This window comes from Alnus glutinosa, chromosome 6, assembly GCF_958979055.1.
Source record: "Alnus glutinosa chromosome 6, dhAlnGlut1.1, whole genome shotgun sequence".
In the NCBI taxonomy this organism is placed as follows: domain Eukaryota; kingdom Viridiplantae; phylum Streptophyta; class Magnoliopsida; order Fagales; family Betulaceae; genus Alnus; species Alnus glutinosa.
This window is the reverse complement of record NC_084891.1, coordinates 22,869,025-22,889,743: the sequence shown is the minus strand read 5'-3', so window position 1 is coordinate 22,889,743 and position 20,719 is coordinate 22,869,025. Positions and strand designations below refer to the sequence as shown.

Genomic DNA, 20,719 nt, shown 5'->3' with positions numbered 1-20,719 from the left:
GTGTGTCAAAAATGTCACTTTTGTCAAAATATTCATATAATACCCTTATTCTCTTAAAAACTATAAAAAAAAAACAAAAAACTATACTAAACTATTTTTTTAAAAGAAAAAAAAAAGGATAAATGTAAAATCAATTCATGTGGTTGGCCTAAATTACAAATCGTTCACTACGGAATAAAAAATAATTTAAAAGTCTTCAAAGTAGGCAAAAAAATAACAATTTAGTCATTGTAGTCAAATTCCGTCAAAATACTTGATGGATTCTGTTAGTGTCAACGGTAATACCAATAAAATGATGACATGTGTCACTCTTACTAAAAAAATTTAATTATTATTTTTAATTAAAAATGTTAAAATTTTTTAATTTCTTTAACTTTTTTAGTTTTATATTAATAGTTTTTAAATTAATTTTTTATTTTACTTTTTAACAAAATAAGAATATTATAAGAATATTTGGATAAAAGTGACATTTTTGGTAAACTTTGGTAGTTTGATGAGTCACATTAGTGCACTTAAAAATTAAAAAGACTATTCTAAATTTAGCTGTTAATTTATGAGGCTTTTTTATATTTTTTTCTTATAAAGACGTTCATAGGTATTACCGTACTAGACAGTCTAGACCTACCACAGTTGCCTAATTGTAGTTGTTTATGATTCGGGATGTGTTCGTTGCACAACTCTTTCCATAATACATGGATTTCACCAAATTATTTTGTGTCGAGTAAGAATTGTATTTGGATTATGCAAAAATTATTTTTTTTACTATAAAACAATTTTTTTTAAAAAAAAAAAATGTTTTTTCTAAAGACACGTGTCGCCGTGTCGGAGAGTTTTGTGAATTACGAGCTCTCTTCCACGTTGTTATAGTGGAAGTGGAGTTCGCTTCATTACATTCACCATGAAAGGTCGAGCCAGAGCCAGAGCCAGAGCCAGTAGACAGTAGACAGTGGGTCGACAGGGCAGAAGTATTCGCCTTTTGCACGCCAAAAAATATATTTTCTTTAATTAAAATGTTAAAGACCTTTTACTTTTATTTTACATTTCTGTGGTCTGCTTTCTAGTTTTCTTTTTCCTGTGGTTTTCTATCTAGACCTTGGTAAACCGACCGGCCATTTTGAGGTTGAATTTTTTTGACGGAGACCGAGTGAAAGTACTTGCATTTTGTCTATAATTTTTTCTATTTAGTGATCAGAGGTTTAATTTTTTATTTTTTTTTCCTGGGTTTTAGTTTAACCGTTATTTTTCGGATTTTTTGAATTGTTAGGTATAATCAGAAGAAAGAGGGTAGGATGAAGAAGCAAAAGAAGCGAAGGAAGATAATCAAAGAGATAGATTCTGAAGACTGGTGCTTCGTGTGCAAAGATGGCGGAGCGCTAATGATCTGTGACTACGGGTGGGTTTTCTCAGAACTAAAGTGGTTGATTCTTGAAATGCGGGTCGGTGGTTGTTGATTGTGATGAAGCAGAAAACACTAAACACAGCCATTTTCCTTCCCTGGGATCAAGGGTAGTTTGGTCTTTCAAAGTACTTATAAAAAATAATAAATAAATAAATATGATAACGGTTTATCTTAAGGAAAATAGATATTATGTTCCTGCTAGGCATATTAAAGATATATATTAATTGATTAATTTAATTGCACTTGTAGGAATATGTGTTTTCAGTGGGCCTTTTCCACCCGCTGAATAATGCTAGAAACTACATATTTATCCTGTAATCGTGACGTGTTATTTTCAACCAATTATTAATTTTTTAATTTTTTAATTTTAATAAGGACCGATCCAATAGTTGATTGAAACTGCCACATCATCACTGTAGAATAGTTAGATAAAAATGTGATTTTAGTATTACTCATATTTGCGTATGCTCGTGATGGAATGACTCTGTGAAGTCTTACTGCTAATCGATTTTAATAATTTTTAAGCTACTCACTGTAAATTGTTCTTTGGACAAAATAATTGGATGATGCCAGAAAATAATTGGGATTAATCCTTTAGTAACAAAATCACCCAATAAAATCAGTATTTTTATTTTCTATCTTTTAAACTTACAAAACCATAAAAAACAAAAATTACGGTAGTCATCTCAGTTGCCTTCTCTCTGGAGGATGGCTTATTGAACTGTTTTAGTCAATGTCTCTTCCTTACTTATATGTGATTGTTTGGAACTTTACGCCATAAAATGTGGACTGATGTTTTAGCTATTTTTGCAACTAATAGAATATGGTATGATGCTACAACGTTCTCTCCAAAAATTTTGGTCACTTCCATCTGTCATGTTCAATTAACGCTCAAGGAGTTCTTCACTTTGTTTGTGTGTATTGAATCTCACAAGATGCCTAGTCAAACACATATAAGAGAAATGTAGGTGCCTTAATACTTCTTGACTGCCACCTTTGCTCCTGTTCTTATATAATGTACACTCTTTTTGATGTATTTGTTCATCCTTCTCAGGCTCAATTGGCTTTTACATACAATGTGTTGGGTTTGCTTAACTAGTTAAGGATGTGTAGGCTGGTTCTCATATCTTGATTCAAGACTCTCAGACTCAAGGAGGAGTCTTTTGTATAAATTCTTTGTGGATTCTATTTGTAATGACTCAAGGAAAAACGCTAGTCACATATGCACTATCACCCCAAAAGGACTAGTTAATTTGGAGCTTTCTTAGAATTCCTTATAAAGTCCAGTTTCACCTAATAACTAGGTAATGTGGGACTTAGCACCCATGAGTATCTTTATAAACCACTTATTCTATGTGAGCTATTCATCTCTTCCCAATATAGGACTGGGGTGTTACAAACTCCCCCCCTTAAACACCTGATGTTCTCGTAAGGGTCACTTCATGCAGTGCTCCAGTACCACATGACTTGGCGTTAGTAGGTAGCTCTGATACCATTTGTAACGACCCAAGAAAAAGTGCTAGCCACATCTGTGCTATCACTCCAAAAAGACTAGTCAATTTGAAGCTTTCTTAGAATCCATTATAAAGCCCAGTTTCACCTAATAACTAGGCAATGTGGGACTTAGCACCCATGAGTATCTTTATAAACCACTCATTCTATGTGAGCTATGCATCTCTTCCCAATATAGGACTGGGGTGTTACACTATCCTTGGAAGTCATACATCAATTTATATAAGTACCATAGTCAGAAACACCAGGTTGGACATTTCTTTCTGTAATTGTTTTACGTTTCTATTGATTGTTAATTTGCCTTGCTCTAAAGTATGCTGGTTTTGTTTCTTTTGTGGGGGAGCAAAGGAGTTCATAGCTATTAAAAGGCATTGAGGATACAAGTGAGTTATGTTTTCTGATGATGGGCCCCCCCTTTTTTTTTGACATATGCTTCAAAGAATGTGACTCTTAATGAAGCATATTGTTCATTGATCTCTTGTATAAATGATGAGCTTGTACACAAGGACCATTTCTTTCCGTATCTGCTTGTATATGGTTACCGTCTGTATTTAGTTTTGGGTTCTTAGAATCAAATAACTCATAAAATAGCATTTTTTATTTATCACAACTAAATTTTTCCAGAAGATCAAGGGTTAACAATTGTTAGGGCTGATCAAAGTTATTAATCTGTGCCTCCGAAAACATTGATAACTGTTTTTTTTTTCATCTCTTATGGAGTACCATAAGAGATCCAAAGCAGGACGACCTTATTTCAGTAACATGTCTAACACTTTCAGGGATTGCCTAAAAGTTTACCATCCAGAATGTGTGGGAGAGGATGATTCATTTGTAAAGACTAAAGTCCACTGGAATTGCGGTAAGTCAGTCACAACTATCATGATGATATTGAATCCGCTTGTTAATTATTTGTTGGAATTTTTTATAATAAAAAGAAAGCAACATGAAAGGAAGAACTTTATTTGACATTCCTGTGAAAGATCCAACCACAGGACTCCCTCAAATTCGTATCCTCAACATCTCTAAAAAGCCCTTGAGAAGGCAAAAACCCTGGCCTATACAGTTACAAACCCGGGAGTCAATAAGAAATATGCTTTGTTTCCCTGAAGAGCTCTTTGTATTTACAAGGAATAAACTTCCAGAAAGTTTGTAATTTCAGCAATCAAAGTTCTGGTCTTGTGAAGGAAAATATCACATCTTCCAGTATGTGTTCAAGAATGAATAAATTCAGCCATCAAAGTTTTGGCCTTACAATGGACATCCACAGGTTCGCAGTATCACATCTTCTGATCTGTGTTCAGGTGCTATTTTAAAAGCCATCTGCATGTCCTTCAACTCATGCAATAACAGAGCCTAGTAGTCAAAGCAGAAGCCATTGTGACTCCTGATCACACACAAACAGTCGCACCCGTCACTGCACTGGACCAATCAGTATTTATTCTCCAAACTCTCACAGGAGGCTCTCATATGCAAGCAACCTTTTGGCAGCTTTTGCTAATATACATTTTCTTTGGTCTTTTCCCCAAGATAACTGGTGTAGGCACAGTGAAAAAATAAAGATGCAGATGGCTTGTGTTTTCTGCAATGATATGACAAAATTTCACTTTGAGGTGCCATGTAAAATGTTTTCCCTTGCAACTTCCGTGTCACAACAGTCTGCATTACTAAAAAAAAATGCCATTAATTTTTCTCTTCATGCTTCACATTCGAGATTTTATAAGTACCCAATTGACAAGTGATGAAATTATGTTTCAGATTGGCATTCTTGCTTCATATGCTACAACACTGCAAAATTTCGTTGCTTTTGCTGTCCAAATGCTTTATGTGGAAACTGCATTGATGTTGCTGAGTTTGCCCCTGTTAGAGGGAAGAAAGGATTCTGCAACGACTGCTTGAAGCTTGTTCTACTTGCAGAACAGAATGTGGATTCTGATTCTGATGTGGTATGTATAGGAATATTACAACTCTGTTAGAAAGTTTTTGGATATCTCGTTACTGTAATCTGTTCTATATCACCCAGGTGGTATCTCTCTAGCGTTAAATTTTTGTAGGGCCTTCTGTTTTCTAATTTTGTAATTTTTATGGAGACCCCCTAATCCCACAATATTTGCAGCTGCACCTTCCTTAGCTCATGATACACTGTGTAGAATACAAATTCCGTAATCTATTCGTCTACCATTTATTTAGGGGTCGAGTTATAAAATTCTATTGGTATGTTAGAAAAGAATGTTCGTGGAATCAGTAATCTAAAAGTTGATTAAAGTGAGTATAGACTGGTGTAGGGATGGCCAAAAATTTTGAAAATTTTCTCTTTGTTTTGATGTACCTATGAACCTGCTTTTAACATTTTAAAATGTAGGATTTGATTCTCAAAGTAAACCTTTCTCTGTTTCCTATTAACTGAAGAGCAACAGTACATTATGATGTATTAAATGCAGGATTTTCAGTCACTGTATTTTTCTCTCAATAGCATCTCTCTTCAGCTTCCCTTTCTTCATAAATTTCTTTCTCTTTTTGGTTAGGGGAAAATATGCTTGTTTTAATCTTGTTTCTTATGATTTCAGGGAAAGATAGATTTGAAAGACCGAGAGACGTATGAAGGTCTATTTAAGGAATATTGGGATATAATAAAGGAAAAGGAAGGCCTGACTGTTGATAATGTGCATTTCGCAGATGCCCAATTAAAGAAGAGAGAGGACCACAAGTGCTACTCCAATTCAGTTAGAATTGGCAAGGCCAAAGGAGATAATAAATTGATAATACATGATTGTGACACCAATGATATAGGACAGCAGAAGGCAATAGGAAAAAATAGGAGTTCCAAGGCACTACAATTTGTAGGATGGGGATCAAAACCTCTCATTGAGTTCCTCACATCCATTGGTAAGGATACAACCAAACAACTAACGCAGTATGATGTGGACTCAATCATATCAGGATATATCCAAGAGAAAAACCTTTTTCACCCAAAAAAGAAGAAGAAGATTCTTTGTGACAAAATGCTCTATTCTATATTCAGAAAAAGATCACTGGATAAGAACAAAATATATAATCTTCTGGAGGTTCATTTCGCTGAGAATTTGGAACAATCAGAAGAGGATGAAAATGAGGATAAAGATGAAACCTTTTTGGGGGAGAAAAACTACGAAAATGATATGGTTGAATGTAAGAAACAGAAGACGTCAAGCTCATTTAGAAAATATCAGGAAAAGGAAGTCAATTTTACTGCCAAGCAAAGCTGTTTTGCATCTATAGTTGCTGATAATATCAAACTTGTCTACTTAAGAAAAAGCTTAGTGGAAAGACTACTGAATCAGCCTGAAAGTTTTGAACACAAGGTAGTGGGAAGTTTTGTGAGAGTCAAAAGAGACCCTAGAGACTATCAGTACTGGACGTCTCATAAACTCTTGCAAGTTAGAGGTAATTGTGCCGGGAAATTTGGTCCTGGCATTTTGTTGATGATGGCAGATTGGATTGCTTTCTTCTTTGGATTTTTTAGATCTTTATAAAGTAGATCTTTTTTATAATTTGACCTAATACAATGCAATATGTTTTTCTGTTTGTCATATTAATACTGTTTCAACAGAAAGCTGTAGGTTTTCTCATCAATTTTATGTTCTCTTAAATGGTTACTTATATTTCTCTCTTTTATTTTTTCTTCTTGAATTTTTTCCTCTTTATCCTCTTAGGCATAAAGAAAATCTCAAGTGAAATTCTCCTACAAGCGTTTAATGCGCCAATAGACATTCACATTGCTATGCTTTCTGATGAAGACTTCACTGAGGTAACCAAACTGTTTGGAAGTAATATTTCTTAATATTATGATACCAATTTTAAAAGCTTAGCAAATCCAAAATCAACTGAGATTGTAACTTTTCTGATATTCTTCACATGTATCATTTCATTCACTTGAGCTTAAATGTAATTCTGGCTGCTTTTGTGCTGATCATGCTATGTGTTGATGTGACTTAAACCCATCAAGTCACATGAGTATTTTTTCTCTCCTAAAGAAGTGGTTTTCTTGCATGTGAAGGACAAGCATTAATTGCATCAAGGTGGCCTCCTTTTAACTGACTCGTTAGTAGTATATATGTGAAGTATGGCGCATTGTTTTGGGTGAAAAAAAGGTGACTGAAGAAAGCTTCAGCCACTACACGCTAAAGAAGAGAGAGGAAGAAAAATTGTGACTTTGTTTACCCAGTAAAAGGAAGCAACATGAGGAAAAAAAGAGTTTGAGTTGCCGCATAGCAAGGTACTTTTGGCGTGAGCTGCAAATTTTTCTTCCCTATTGACGTACCTCATATGAGGGAACCACGTAAATTTTGGTGTTCATGTGGGTGATGGTTTTGTGTTACTTACCGTAATCGTTGTCGATTGCACAACAAGTGGTATTGGAGCTAAGTTTCAGTATTCAGATTGACGATTACGGTAAATATGACAAGTATTAAATATGAAGTAGAGAATTTTAATGACAAGAACAACTCTCTTTGGCAGAGAATGATGAAAGATCTTTTGATTTAATAAAGAGTCTATAAGGTGCTATTGGGAAAGACGAAGAAACCCCAAAAGATGAATGATGATTAATGGGAAGAGATGAATGTCAAGGCTGGCAATGCAGTCTGTCTCAATTTGTCAGATGAAGTTATTTATATTGTGATTGGTGAAGAAAAGGTGGAGAAAATTTGGCGAAAATTAGAGTCTGTATATGATGAAAGATTTGACGAAGAAGTTGTGTGAAGAAACAATTATATGGTTTACAAATGGAGGAAAATACAGATTTGCTTGAGCACCTCAACAAGTTTAACATGTTGAATATATATAGTTGTTGAACTAATTGAAGAAGAAGAAGATAAAGTGGTACTTCTGTTAACATAGCTTCACTCTTCGTATGATCACTTGGTTACGGCATTATCTTGTGAAAAGAAACTCTAGAATTGGAAGATTTGACTGGAGCTCTCTTGTCACATAAAATGTCAAGAGAACCTATTAATGATCAAATTGATAGGCTTGTGGTGAGGCTTGAGCCAAAGCACGAAAGGGATAAGTTTAAAGGGAATAATGACAAAAGTAGACAGTCTTAGTCTAAATCACGATTGCTAAAGGATGAAGAATTTTGACCAGATGAAAAAGATGTGGAGTGCTATTGTTGTCACAAAAAATGGGCACCACAAAAGATTTTGCAGTCACATAAAAGGGTACTACAAAGGATTTTGCAAAGTAATGAAACAAGATTTGGAAGATTTGCGCAGATCTTCTCTCAATTTCTTTAGGTACAAATTCTCTCATGGATTCCAGGATTATGGATTGTGGTTGCTCATATCATGTTTCCAAATAGCAATGGTTTGAGACGTTTAAATCTCATAATGCTAGTACTATTCTGATGGGTAATGATGTTACGTGTAAGGCTATTGAAATAGGCACTATAAAAAGTCAGGATATTTGTTGGGGTTGTGGGAACACTTAAATATTTAATATTATCCAGACCTTATGAAAAATTTGATATTTTTAGGCACATTGGATTCTTTGGACTATAGTTATTTAGTCCGAGATAAAGTTATGAAAATAATTAAAGGTACTTCGGTGGTAATGAAAGATTAGAAAATTGGCAATATGTATAAGAATGAATACAGTTGCAGGTGTAGTTGCAACATCCACTTCAGCATAATCGATTAATCATATAATGATGATACAGTATTGTGGCATTTGTGGCATTTGTGGCTTAGCCATTTAGGTGAGCGTTGTACGGTTGAGCTTCACAAGCAGAATTTGTTGAAAGGCGTGAAATCTTGCAAATTGGGTTTCTGCAAGTACTGTTTGTAGGGGAAGCAATGAAGAGTTAGTTTTACATGGTGGATACCTTTGGGGTTGGCTGGCCCCGGAGTGGTTTTACTTTAGAATAGTTCTTCAAAAGGTTGTCACTTTGTCACTAAATCTCTGTGTCTATTTTATTTTCTACTTATCTTGATTGTAGTGACTTGAACTGTGGTGATTGCCTTAATCATTAATCTATTTGGTAAACTTGTTTGTAACAACTTGGGGTTTAAAACATATTTAGTCTTGTTGAAGGACCATGGTGCTTTACAGTCATCAGTGACTATTTAGTTGTATTTGTCAGAATCTTGTTTTGGTATAATTGTTATGGCAACTTACAGTTACAAAGAGTCACCACTTTGGCTACTCCCATGGTGTGGGAAGAAGACCATCACCAATAAACTGAAATGTAGTGGGAACCCAAAAAGTAATCAATAGTATGTTTTGAAAGGTCCAAATTAGAAATACATTATGAGGAAAGGCAAGTTGGATATTCTGACAGAGTGCCTGCATTAGCATTAATATTTTTGCTTCTTTTTACATTTCTACTTTTGTAATAATCCTCCCTTTTTTTGCATCAAACAGCAATAGTAGGCTACAAACTGGGGGATGGTTCTCCCCACTCCTAAAATCCTTCCCTTCCATGGGTTGGATCCAAGACCTCCTTTCAAAGCATGATAGGTATGGCTTGGCTACAAAAGGTTTTGTTAATTACGTAGAAATTTGAGATTTCAGTCATAAATTATATTATAAACATTTTGATACCTCTTCTGTAAATTTTTTTTTCTTTCATGAAAAATATCGGGCTCGTATGTTAATGCTTTTTATAAGATACTTTTTGCTTTTTAGTTGTGATGTGACATAAATGTGAAAGTAGTTTTTAGTGTTTTGTGTGTTGAGCTGTTAGGCTTTTGATTTTTACTAAAAAGCAAAAAACAAAAAACAGTCGTAGAAAGCCTTAGCAAACAAGCCCATTATGTTGTGATTAATCATTTTGTTCAAGAGTCTGTCTTAAATCAACTCAGTGAATATTCAGATTCCATTAAATGTACCCAGTATTACATGGGAAAAACCATTAAACATTTGACACGGTGCACAAATGTGAATATAGGCATGTGTAGACACACAAAAATGTGTTCATGCATGTAACTCATCAGTGACTAACCTTTTAATCAACTACCTGATTTTATCAAATTTGCATGAATAAAACAAATGGTTCATTATATATGTAACAGATATTGCATATAGATACTCTTATTGGTCTTACCTTACAAGATATGCTGTTCTGCCATTATTGCTCTTCCCCACTATGTATATGTAATGATTAAGTTCCAAAACTTTCCACTCATATGAGCATTGCCCCCTTCCGAAGAACATTGCTTACTTGGTTGCATAGTACTTTTTGCAGGAAGAATGTGAGGATTTGAGAAAGATGGTTGGAACCGGCCTGCTAAAGAAACCTACTATTGTAAGTTCTTCTATTCACAAGCATTCGTGTCTTTTCTTAGAGATAGTTAAAAGTTGCAAGCTCTTAACCAAATGTAACTTTGATAGGTGGAGCTTGAACAGAAGGCCAGAAGTCTGCATGAGGATATAACAAAGCATGTAAATTTCCTTGATTAATGTTATTTATTGCTTCCAAAAATACATTATGTTATTCCTAGAGAATATATATTATGTGCTATTCCTCTCCTCCCCCCACCCGCCCCCCCCCCCCCCCCCCCCCCCCAAAAAAAAAAAAAATCCACTCCAAAATGGATAAAAAAAAAATGTGAAAGATTTCAGAGCGCTATTCATCTACAGCATATCTCTGGAGTTCTATCAATAGGAACAGAAATATTGCTTTCTTTTTTCTTTTTCTTTTTCTTTTTTTGTTTGTGATCATTTCTGACGTATATGGAAGTGCTGTTGTTCAGTGGATTGAGAAGGAGCTAGTCAAACTACAAAACTGCATTGATCGGGCAAACGAGAAAGGATGGAGAGCAGAATATCCTTTCATGTTATAAGTCAGCACTTGTAACATATCACTATGAAATACATAATGACTGATTATTGAACTTTGAACACACCCTCTACTAAACTACTAAACGGAACCACTCTTGAACCAGCATTAAAATTTCAAAAAAAGGAAAAAGGAACTTATTGTATAATCCTAAAATTGTTGTTATGCTGTTATGCTTTCTCCCTGTATGTTGACTATATGTGATCAGGTATTTTCTGATGGGATTTCTTATTGTGCTCCATGCATTATTGTAAAACTAGTTGTTGCTTGTGCATGTGTGTGTATGATTGAGTAAGCGTGCAAGCATCTGTGTGTGTGAATGTTTCAGGATGCTGTGTTCAACTCAATAAATTGAACTGGACCTTAACCAGCTTTATTTGCAACATTATTTCAATATTTAGACAAAAGAGAATTGCTTAAGAAGCCATCGGAACAGGAACAGTTATTAAAGCAGCCGCCGAAGGTCATTGCAGAAGTTGAAGAGCTCAAATCTGATTCTGCAGCCTCCTTGGAAATCAACGAAGAAGAAGGTTTTTGCTCGGAATCATCGTTGGAATGTGAAAAAGCTCCCAATAATTAACTGGACGTGTGATAGAGCTCTGCTGCACCTGGTTGGTATGAGAAAATTTTGAAACTCGTTTGGTTACTAGAGGGTATCAAAAGGCAACTTACTCTGTCATTTCAAGTGCCTGATGGCCAAATGTGTAGTAGTTGAAGTTTGTAAGATAAATGTTTTTTTTTTTTTTTTTTTTTTTTTTTTTTTTTTTTTTAATTTCCTTGTAAAATATGTTTGCTGTCCTTGTAAAATATCTGTTGTGACCAAGGAAAATTTCATGTGCACAATACTGTTGTTTGCTTATTATCTTGCAGTTGTCAAGATTTTAAGAATGCCTTTGTTTGCATTTTATATAAATGTAAATATTTTGTTCTCTTGGGCACACATGAAATTTAAGAGACTAATGCTTGTAAAAAAAGCATCTAATTGACCTCATGAGAAGAGTTATGCTCTTTAAATGGCATCAACAGCTAAAATCTAATTGAAAATCATGAACTGATCAAGTTCTATCAATTCTTGACTGATGATATCAAATTCCAAATTTATTGTCATATATTGTTCATGCAAACATAACTATTCATACTTGTTGGGGATAAAATACCACTATGGTCTCACTCAACCAAATCCAATTCGAATAAGTTGTTAGATGGATGACAACGACTATCCATCTTAAATAGTACATAAAGAGGGATATTAGAATTTGAATATCGGAAATATTCAAGATATTGCAATTGAGATTATCTCTCAACTACTATGTGAACATAGAACCATTACATGAACTTGGGACGACTACAAGGGCTCAACTGCCAAAAAAAAAAACTTTATAAATTAAAAGAGACAATTTTTCTCAAAAACCCTAGTTCATTGCTCTATTTCCACTCCAAACAAACACACTAACTTAAGTATCAGAGTGTCCCCGATTCCTGACCGGCTAATCCTTTGACTCTTTTACTATTTTGCAGGTAACCCATTGCCTTTCAGGTTGTACCAAAAACTGCTTCTACCTGCATAATATTTCTTTTTTGGCTTAAATTTGACATATGTTTTACTTTGCTAACAAAATTAACCCTCCTTTGACTTTAAATTAATGCGAAGTTCTCACAGCATTTTTAAGATGTGATAGGTTGTCCCTTCTTCTAGCTAATCAGTTTTAAGTATGATTTTTTTTTTTTATTATTATTATTTGTTTAACACTTGAAAATGATGTTGAAATTTTTCATAGTTTGACTCGTACTGAAATTTATCATAACTTCGTATAATTAATGATTTTTATTCACAATGAATATAAGAAAGTGCAATTAGTAAATGAATCTAATAAAATATTAATTAGTTTTTGTGAAAAAAAAAAATACAAAACAGAAGAATAAATTGTAAAATTAATAACTGATACAGAGTAAAAACAATTAAACATCCAATTTCCACCGACAATCTGGGAGGTTCAAATTAATTCAATATTCAAAATGATAATTTTTAGTTAAAAATTGTCCTTTAACGTGCATGTATAATCGGATGGTCTCAAAGACGTTGAATTTGAAGGACAAGGATTCATAGATTTGGAGCTGCTTCTACCGCTTGGAAGTCGGAGGCAAGTCTAACCGGGTGAGCTCAGTGAGTTTAATTTGGAGCGCAGCCGCACACAATCATTCCAAACTAATTAGTAACTATCATCCGAATTCAGCTTTTGAGTCTTCCGTAGTGTGCATGAACTAGCCATGCATTTCTTTTTCTTTTTTTCCAATTTTTGACCAATTCCTAGGGCAAATTGAAACTGAATTTACAGTGCATTTTTCAATCTAGTACAAAATAAAGAAAATATAAACCTTTGATTTTTTATTTTTCATTTTTTAAAAAAGCTAGTTCAACGTAAAAAGAAAAAAAAAATTGAAAGAAAGAAAGATGGGTTAAATATACTTTAAGTCCATCAATCAACATCCATTTTTTATAAAGCTTCACATATTGGCAGGTATGACACTTAGATATATCAAACTATCAATTTGTTACATTTAAGATACTCATTTAATTACTATCATCCTTCTTATAATACCCTTCATTTTTTTTTAAACAAACAAAAAGTATAATAAAAACGAAATTTTAAAATTTTAAAAAAATAAAATAAAAATAAAACACCCAAAAATGCCATCTCAAATGTGGTTGGGGCCTTGGGGTGGGTCGTGAGCCACCCCCAAACCATGGAGGGTAGCCGCTAGCCACCCCATGGTAGCGGGGAGTGGCTTAACTACATGTTTTTTTTAAAAAAAAAAATTATTGATTAAAAATTATAAGAGGGTAAATTTTTTTTATTTTTTATTTTTTTTTGAAGAGTTAAAACGAGGTATTTATGAAAGAATTTGGTCAAATATGATTTTATTTTTTTTACCCAAACAATCGGTCAACACTAACTAATGGGCTTAATTATAACAAATTGACGGTTTGACAAGTTTGAATGTCATACCTATCAGTTCACAATGCTTTATAAAAAATAGGCGTGTTTGGTAAAAACTGATGAAGTGGTTTTTTTTTTTTTTTTTTAATAGTAATAAGCAGTAATCAATGTAATATAAAGTAGAAAAAAATTGTATGAAAAAAGTGGGAAAAAAATGTTTTTTTATTTGAATAATAATAATAAAAATATTAGTTATGTGATATAAAAAGTAAAAAATGTAAAAATATTTTGAAGTTAATTTTTTTTTTTTGAGAAGTGAAAATTAAAATTAAAAAAAAAAAAAAAAGAAAAAAAAAAAAAAAGAAAAAAAAAAAGGAAAAGGAAGTGTTAAATTATATTTACCCAAGAAAGAAAGCATCACATGAAACACACATTTGGCAATTTGGCAAGTCAAAGTCCAATGAATTGTCCCTGACTGAGTTGTCTGTCACTTTCTTTGCAAAGCCCCTTGCAAGCCCTTTTCCAAGCTCGGGAAGACTTTTGACTTTTCATGACAAGTTCATTTTCTCCTTCCCTTCCCATATCCGTATCTCTAAAGCGTCGATCACATTTCTCTCTGTCTCCCCCTCTCTCTCTCTCTCGCTCTCTCTCTCTCTCTGTGTCAAATTCCATCAACTTCTTTTGAGCTTCACCAATCCCCATCTCCATCATCATGTTAATGCTCGTAAACTGCTCAAACTGCCACACGCCACTACAGCTGCCGCCAGGCGCCCAGTCCATCCGCTGCGCCATCTGCCATGCCATCACCCGCATAGCCCAGCCTCGCAGCCTCCAACCACCACCTTCCACCCACCCCCCGTACGGGGCCGCACCATCCATGGCCCCATCTCCTTACAACCACGCCCCTCCCGGCCCCTCTCCCTCCTTCCACGGCCGCAAGCGGGCCGTCATCTGCGGCATTACCTACAAGAACTCCCGGCACGAGCTCAAGGGTTGTATCACCGACGCCAAGTGCATGAAGTACTTGCTCGCTAATAGGTTCAACTTCCCCGAGTCCTCCACTCTCATGCTCACCGGTACTCTCGCTCTCTCTCTCTCTCTCTCTCTCTCTCTCTCTCTCTCGTTTTAGCTTGCTTCATCTCTGTCTTGCTTATCTTGTATGCGTAAATATTGCTTAATTTTATTCTATTTGGTTTTGTTTGTCATTCAATTTTGATGTGTATTTTTATGGGTGGTTAGAAAAAAAGAATGTTTATTTGGATTCTTCAAACCCCTCAAACAAAAGCCTTTGGATTCTGGAACATCCCAAAAAATATTTCTCATTTGGAGCTCGAATTTAATTGGACCAGCTTGGTTTGTCACATGAACGACGCATTTGAATTTTATGCCACCGGAAAAACTTGGGAGAGAGAGAGAGAGAGAAGGAAATGAGGCTCGCTTTTTTCGAAATGAAATTTGTTCTTGGTTTCTCTCTCTGTTTTTACTCCTATGTCTGGTGTTCTAATTTTATTGCAGTTTCTTTTGTTAGAATCTCTTAATATACGTACGCTTCTGATAATTTGTTTCTTCTTTACTTTGATACATGTTGATCTCATCCAAGTCTTATAGATTTAAGTATCCTTTGCTCTTGTTGTATCAATTATAATCTATGTAAACTAAAGCAAATTAGAAGTAAGGTGTGAGAAACGCATTTGTGAATAAGCTTCTCAACAAAATAGGCAAGCAGACCCTTTGCTTCAAGCTTGATGGCTCAATGTTTTATACGTACCTTATATATCCAGTCGATAGATGTCTTACTTTTTTACATAACGCACTAGTTATAAGTGTTATTACTTTTTCAATGTATAGAAGACTGTCCTCAAAGTCATAAAAGCATGATTGACCTATATATGAACCACAAACTAGCAGTGGTCGCATGCTGAAGATATCTTTCATGTTCCTAAGATATGTACACACATGCTCGACACATCTAATCTGAGTCCCTTTCTGAAAGTTACTGTGCAGAAGAAGAAACTGATCCTTACAGGCGTCCAACTAAAAACAACATTAGAATGGCACTGTATTGGCTTGTGCAAGGTTGTCAACCAGGAGACTCCTTGGTTTTTCATTATTCTGGCCATGGTTCACAGCAACGGAACTACACTGGAGATGAGGTGGATGGATATGATGAAACACTCTGCCCCTTAGATTTTCAAACTCAGGGGATGATTGTTGATGATGAGATCAATGCAACAATTGTCCGGCCTCTTCCTTCTGGGGTTAAGCTCCACGCAATCATAGACGCTTGCCATAGTGGCACCGTATTAGATTTACCATATCTCTGTAGGATGGATAGGTGAGTCCTTCTTTTGATATTATTGTTACTCAAAATATCAAATGGTTTCCATAATGCAATATTATGAGTGATGAATTGTGAGAAAAATTCCACAACCGTGGCCTCTGCCATTGTATGCTATCTATTGATAGGATTTAAGTCTATTTTTCCCTACTGTCCATTCAATGTCTCTTCTTTCTTATACTTTCTATGTTTATCTGTTTGGGAGCGTGGATGTAGGGATGGAAGGTATGTGTGGGAGGACCATCGCCCAAGAACAGGTATGTGGAAAGGATCAAATGGTGGTGAAGTCATATCCTTCAGTGGCTGTGATGATGATCAGACCTCAGCAGATACTTCGGTAAAGTCTCAAGCATCAGTTTGACCATTTATGTAAAATATAGTGGTGAGCTATAAGAATCAAAGCTTATGCTTTATGTGAACAGGTTCTCTCAAGGATCACTTCTACTGGTGCCATGACTTATTCTTTCATTCAAGCCATCGAGCGTGGACATGGAGCTACTTATGGAGCCATGCTAAATGCAATGCGGTCTACCATTCGCAACACGGATGATGGTCTAGGGGGTGGTGGTATAGTGACATCTCTTCTCACCATGCTTTTAACAGGAGGGAGCGGTGGCGGGTTGAGACAGGTATGATTGCCATCGCTGCCGCATGGATTTGGATACATGTGTTATGGAAGCAGACAATTGCATGTGTCATTGATAGTGTTTGTTTTGATTGGAAATCATCATGCAAATGCTGTATGAACAAGGTGAATAAAAGGCTAAACTATACCTTTAGTCCCTCAAATATAGGGTAAGTTCTAATTTGGTCCCTAAATTTAAACAGAGTTCAAATTTTGTTGCTATAAATTTTGATTTTTAGCTAGCAATGTAATCCTTCATCAATCATAGTAAGGAAATCGTACGAAAATTGATGATATGGCTCATCTTAATGTTTGTCATGTCATCAATTTTTGTTAAAGCATCACCATATATTTGGTGGGAAGGACTAGATTGCTAAAAATTAAAATTTTCAGAGACGAGTTAAGACTTTTTGGAATTTAGGGACCAAATTAGAACCCATCTTATACTTCAAGGACCCAAAATATAGTTTAGCCTATAAATCTAAAACACTTAAGTATTTGGAAGGGAATATATGGTTTTACTTCATGACCATACCATAAAACCTTCCTGTTAATTATGCCTAAAATTTAGTTTGGTATTTCTTGGCAAGCCTAATCCTATCATTGATGTCCAACACAATTTTAACCAAGTGAATCAAACACATAGTCAGATGTGAGGCTGCGTGATCTTTCATGCATGGAGTGTAAAATTTTATGACAAAAATATAAAATTCAAAGTTGAATAATATGTAAAAAGTACTCATGTATTGTATTCCCAATCCTAATATGTGATAAAAGTCCATTAAGTCTTACTCTTCCACAGAATGCACCTTAAGGGAAGAAGTTTGCTCAAAGCTTATAAAAGCATACAACTCAAGTATACCTTGGCAATATAGGACTCTTAACACGCCCCCTCACGTGTTACACTATTGTCCAAACACGTGTACAACGGAAGGGAAGACCCAACATTGTTCAAGGCTTTGAAGTTCTGATACTATTGATAAAGTCTATTGAGCCTTACTCATTCTCAAAAGGCGTCTCAAGGGAAGGGGTTTACTCAAGGCTTATAAAAGCACACCCCAAGTATACCTTGGCAATGTGAGACTCTTAACAATATGTACAACTTGTTCCCTAGCACCTGTGAACTCTATGTCTGATAGCGTCCTTCCAAAGGTCTTCACTTGTAAAGGTAGAGTTTTTTAGGCTCCTTGCCACAGTATTAGAACTTTAGAATGTAGAATTTGTATACAAGTACCAAAGTTCTGAGCAAACCAAAACAAAAACAACAAATTCTTTTCATGTACCAAAATATAGAATATTCTCTTGCGATTTAAAACATAAAACAACAAATAAGTATAAATCATTCATCTTGATTTCTGTCTGCATGGTGTCTTCCATTGTGTGAATATTAATATATTATCATCATTTAGGCATCCCAAAAACTGGAAAGTGATGGGTATATGAATAGAAAAAAATTGTTTAGACAACAGAACTTTTTGTTCAGAATATTATATATGCAGTGCATCAACCTCTCATATTATGTCTGATAAACTTTAAATTCAATCAAATACCTTTCTGCCTTTTTTGTTTTAATTACATATTTATTTGTTTATGTATCTATTATTTGGGCTGGAGTAAGTAATGCTATGCTGATTTTATATTAACAGTATCTTTTAACCTTGACCTGTTTGTCTTTTTTCTGCAGGAACCACAGCTAACTGCAAATGAACCATTCGATGTGTATGCAAAGCCTTTCTCCCTATAAGTGTTAAAGGCTCATAATAATTCGTCACTGTGTCCTGGCCTGGAGAGTGTACATATGCCGGGAAAACCCATTGCTGCAATATGATTGCATTTCATTGTGTTCTAAGGTTTTGTTTAATTATTATACTTGTGTTCGAAGCTTTCCTGACTTCAACAAAGGAAAACACGTTGAAGCAAGATTTTAAGATCCAGAGGAAGTAAACTTAGAATAGATATATATATATATTTTTTTTTTACTATAAAATGTTGTTGCCTCCGGAAAATTGATAGTTAGGAAGTGTTGGAGAATAAACAGAAACTAATCGAAGGATTCGAAGCCTTAATTGTCAACTGCCATGGTGTACTTTTACAGCACTTGAGCTAAATCCCAAAGATCTGTGTAAGTAGTCAAGATGGAAAATTACCATTCCAAAAGAAGATAACGTACTAGTGTGTTTGGTAACATAATTCTAAAAAATAATATGATTTTAATTTTACTTTTTTTCAAAAATAAATTATATTTTATTAAACTTTTTCAAAAATAGATTATCTCGAAATTTGTGCATCAAATAAGAATTGAACTCTAATTTTAAAAATCTAACACTCAAACAAATAGATATTTTATAGCACTAACTAGGGGTATAAAGCCGGTCGGTTCAATCGCTTTGTTACCCAATTAGAAATAACTGGTAACTGGCCCTACCGGAGTGGTTACCGGTTTTAAAATTATGGGTTAAATACCCTATTGGTACCTAAGTTTTACGTGATTTTAAATTTAGTACCTCAGTTTTGTTTTGTATCATAGGTGGTACTTGAATTAAGGGTAAAAACCCATTTGGTACCTCTATTAGATTTTCCATCCGAATTTCAACGTTTCGCCACGTGTCAACCGCTGAGGTTGAGCCACCCCCTATGGGGTAGTTCGGCCACCCCAGGCCGGCCGGTCTGGCCCCGTGGCCCATGGGGGTGGTTCAGCCACCCCCAAAGGCAAACTCTCAATTTTTTTTTGATGGGTTTTGGCCCTTGGGGGTGGCCGAACCACCCCCGTAGCCCATGGGGGTGGTTCGGCCACCCCAAAGGGCAAACCCTCAATTTCTTTTTGGATGGGTTTTGGCCCTTAGGGGTGGCCGAACCACCCCCTAGGGCCACGGGGGTGGTTCGGCCACCCCAAGCCGGCCGGTATGGGGGTGGCTGAACCACCCACGTGGCCCTAGAGGGTGGTTCGGCCACCCCCAAGGGCAAACCCTCAATTTTTTTTTGATGGGTTTTGGTTCTTGGGGGTGGCCGAACCACCCCCTAGGGCCATGGGGGTGGTTCGGCCACCCCCATACCGAGCGGACTAGGGGTGGCCGATCCACACCCGTGGCCCTAAGGGGTGGTTCGGCCACCCCCAAGGGCCAAAACCCATAATTTTTTTTTTTTTTTTTTTTTTTTCTTTTTTTCTACCATAGGGTGGCCAAGCCACCCAAGGCCGGCCAAGGGGGTTGCTCAGCCACGCCTCTTCTTTTTTCTTTTTTTAATTTTCTTTTTTAAAATTTTATTATTTTTAATCATTTTTTAAAGATTTCAATTTTTAATTTTTAATTTTTTTTTATGTAGTGCCACGTATCAACCTCAGCGGTTGACACGTGGCGAGACGTTAAAATTCAGACGGAAAATCTAACAGAGGTACCAAATGAGGTTTTACCCTTAATTCAGGTACCACCTATGATACAAAACAAAACTGAGGTACTAAATTTAAAATCACGTAAAACTCAGGTACCAATAGGGTATTTAACCCTAAAATTATTTTAACCGGATTCAAATATATTTATTTATTTAAAATAATAAAATTAGCCTTAGGGTTTTACACTTTTACTAATTAGGTACAAGGATTACATTTTTTATTGCATCTGGCAGCCTTATAACGGCAATAGTTTATGAACCACCGTCTGTAGTTATGAGTACTGTTGTGACTCCCGCAAATGCAAATACTTTGTTGGATTTCTAGTTTGGCGTCCCTACCAAAGATGCTCCTGGATATTATGTCTATATGCACTTTGTTGAACTTGAAAAGCTCCAAGGCGGCCAATACCAGGCATTCAACATCTATCTAAATGAGGAGTTTTGGTATGGACCAGTTTTTACTTTTTACTTATACCCCACTACTATATACTCTAAATCTCCCATGATAGATAGTAAATACGAGTTTTCACTCAAAAAAAAAAAAAATGAAAATTCGATTACTGGTGCGGATAATCAGGTACCAACCAGTAACAACTGGTTATTAAATACTCGGTTACCAGAGCTAGTCGGAGATTTTGGCTAATCGGCTACTCTGGTTATAGTTATCAATTTTAATCAATAACCTATAACTGTAACTGAGTTTTCA

The 20,719-nt window shown here is 35.4% G+C and overlaps 2 protein-coding genes across 2 annotated transcripts; both read left to right on the top strand.

Annotated features, from left to right (window-relative positions):
* Positions 1-1,005: 1,005 nt before the first annotated feature.
* Positions 1,006-11,618, top strand: LOC133870259 (uncharacterized protein At5g08430-like). The gene is made up of 10 exons (XM_062307344.1): positions 1,006-1,150; positions 1,265-1,393; positions 3,691-3,770; positions 4,667-4,854; positions 5,476-6,331; positions 6,601-6,695; positions 10,131-10,190; positions 10,277-10,327; positions 10,639-10,711; positions 11,111-11,618. Exons 2-10 carry the CDS (start codon positions 1,290-1,292, stop codon positions 11,302-11,304), a joined length of 1,701 nt encoding a protein of 566 aa, XP_062163328.1. The 5' UTR covers positions 1,006-1,150; positions 1,265-1,289; the 3' UTR covers positions 11,305-11,618.
* A 2,560-nt stretch (positions 11,619-14,178) lies between these two features.
* LOC133870106 (metacaspase-1-like) lies at positions 14,179-18,558 on the top strand. The gene is made up of 5 exons (XM_062307155.1): positions 14,179-14,739; positions 15,668-15,998; positions 16,218-16,338; positions 16,424-16,630; positions 18,311-18,558. Exons 1-5 carry the CDS (start codon positions 14,376-14,378, stop codon positions 18,368-18,370), a joined length of 1,083 nt encoding a protein of 360 aa, XP_062163139.1. The 5' UTR covers positions 14,179-14,375; the 3' UTR covers positions 18,371-18,558.
* Positions 18,559-20,719: the final 2,161 nt, after the last annotated feature.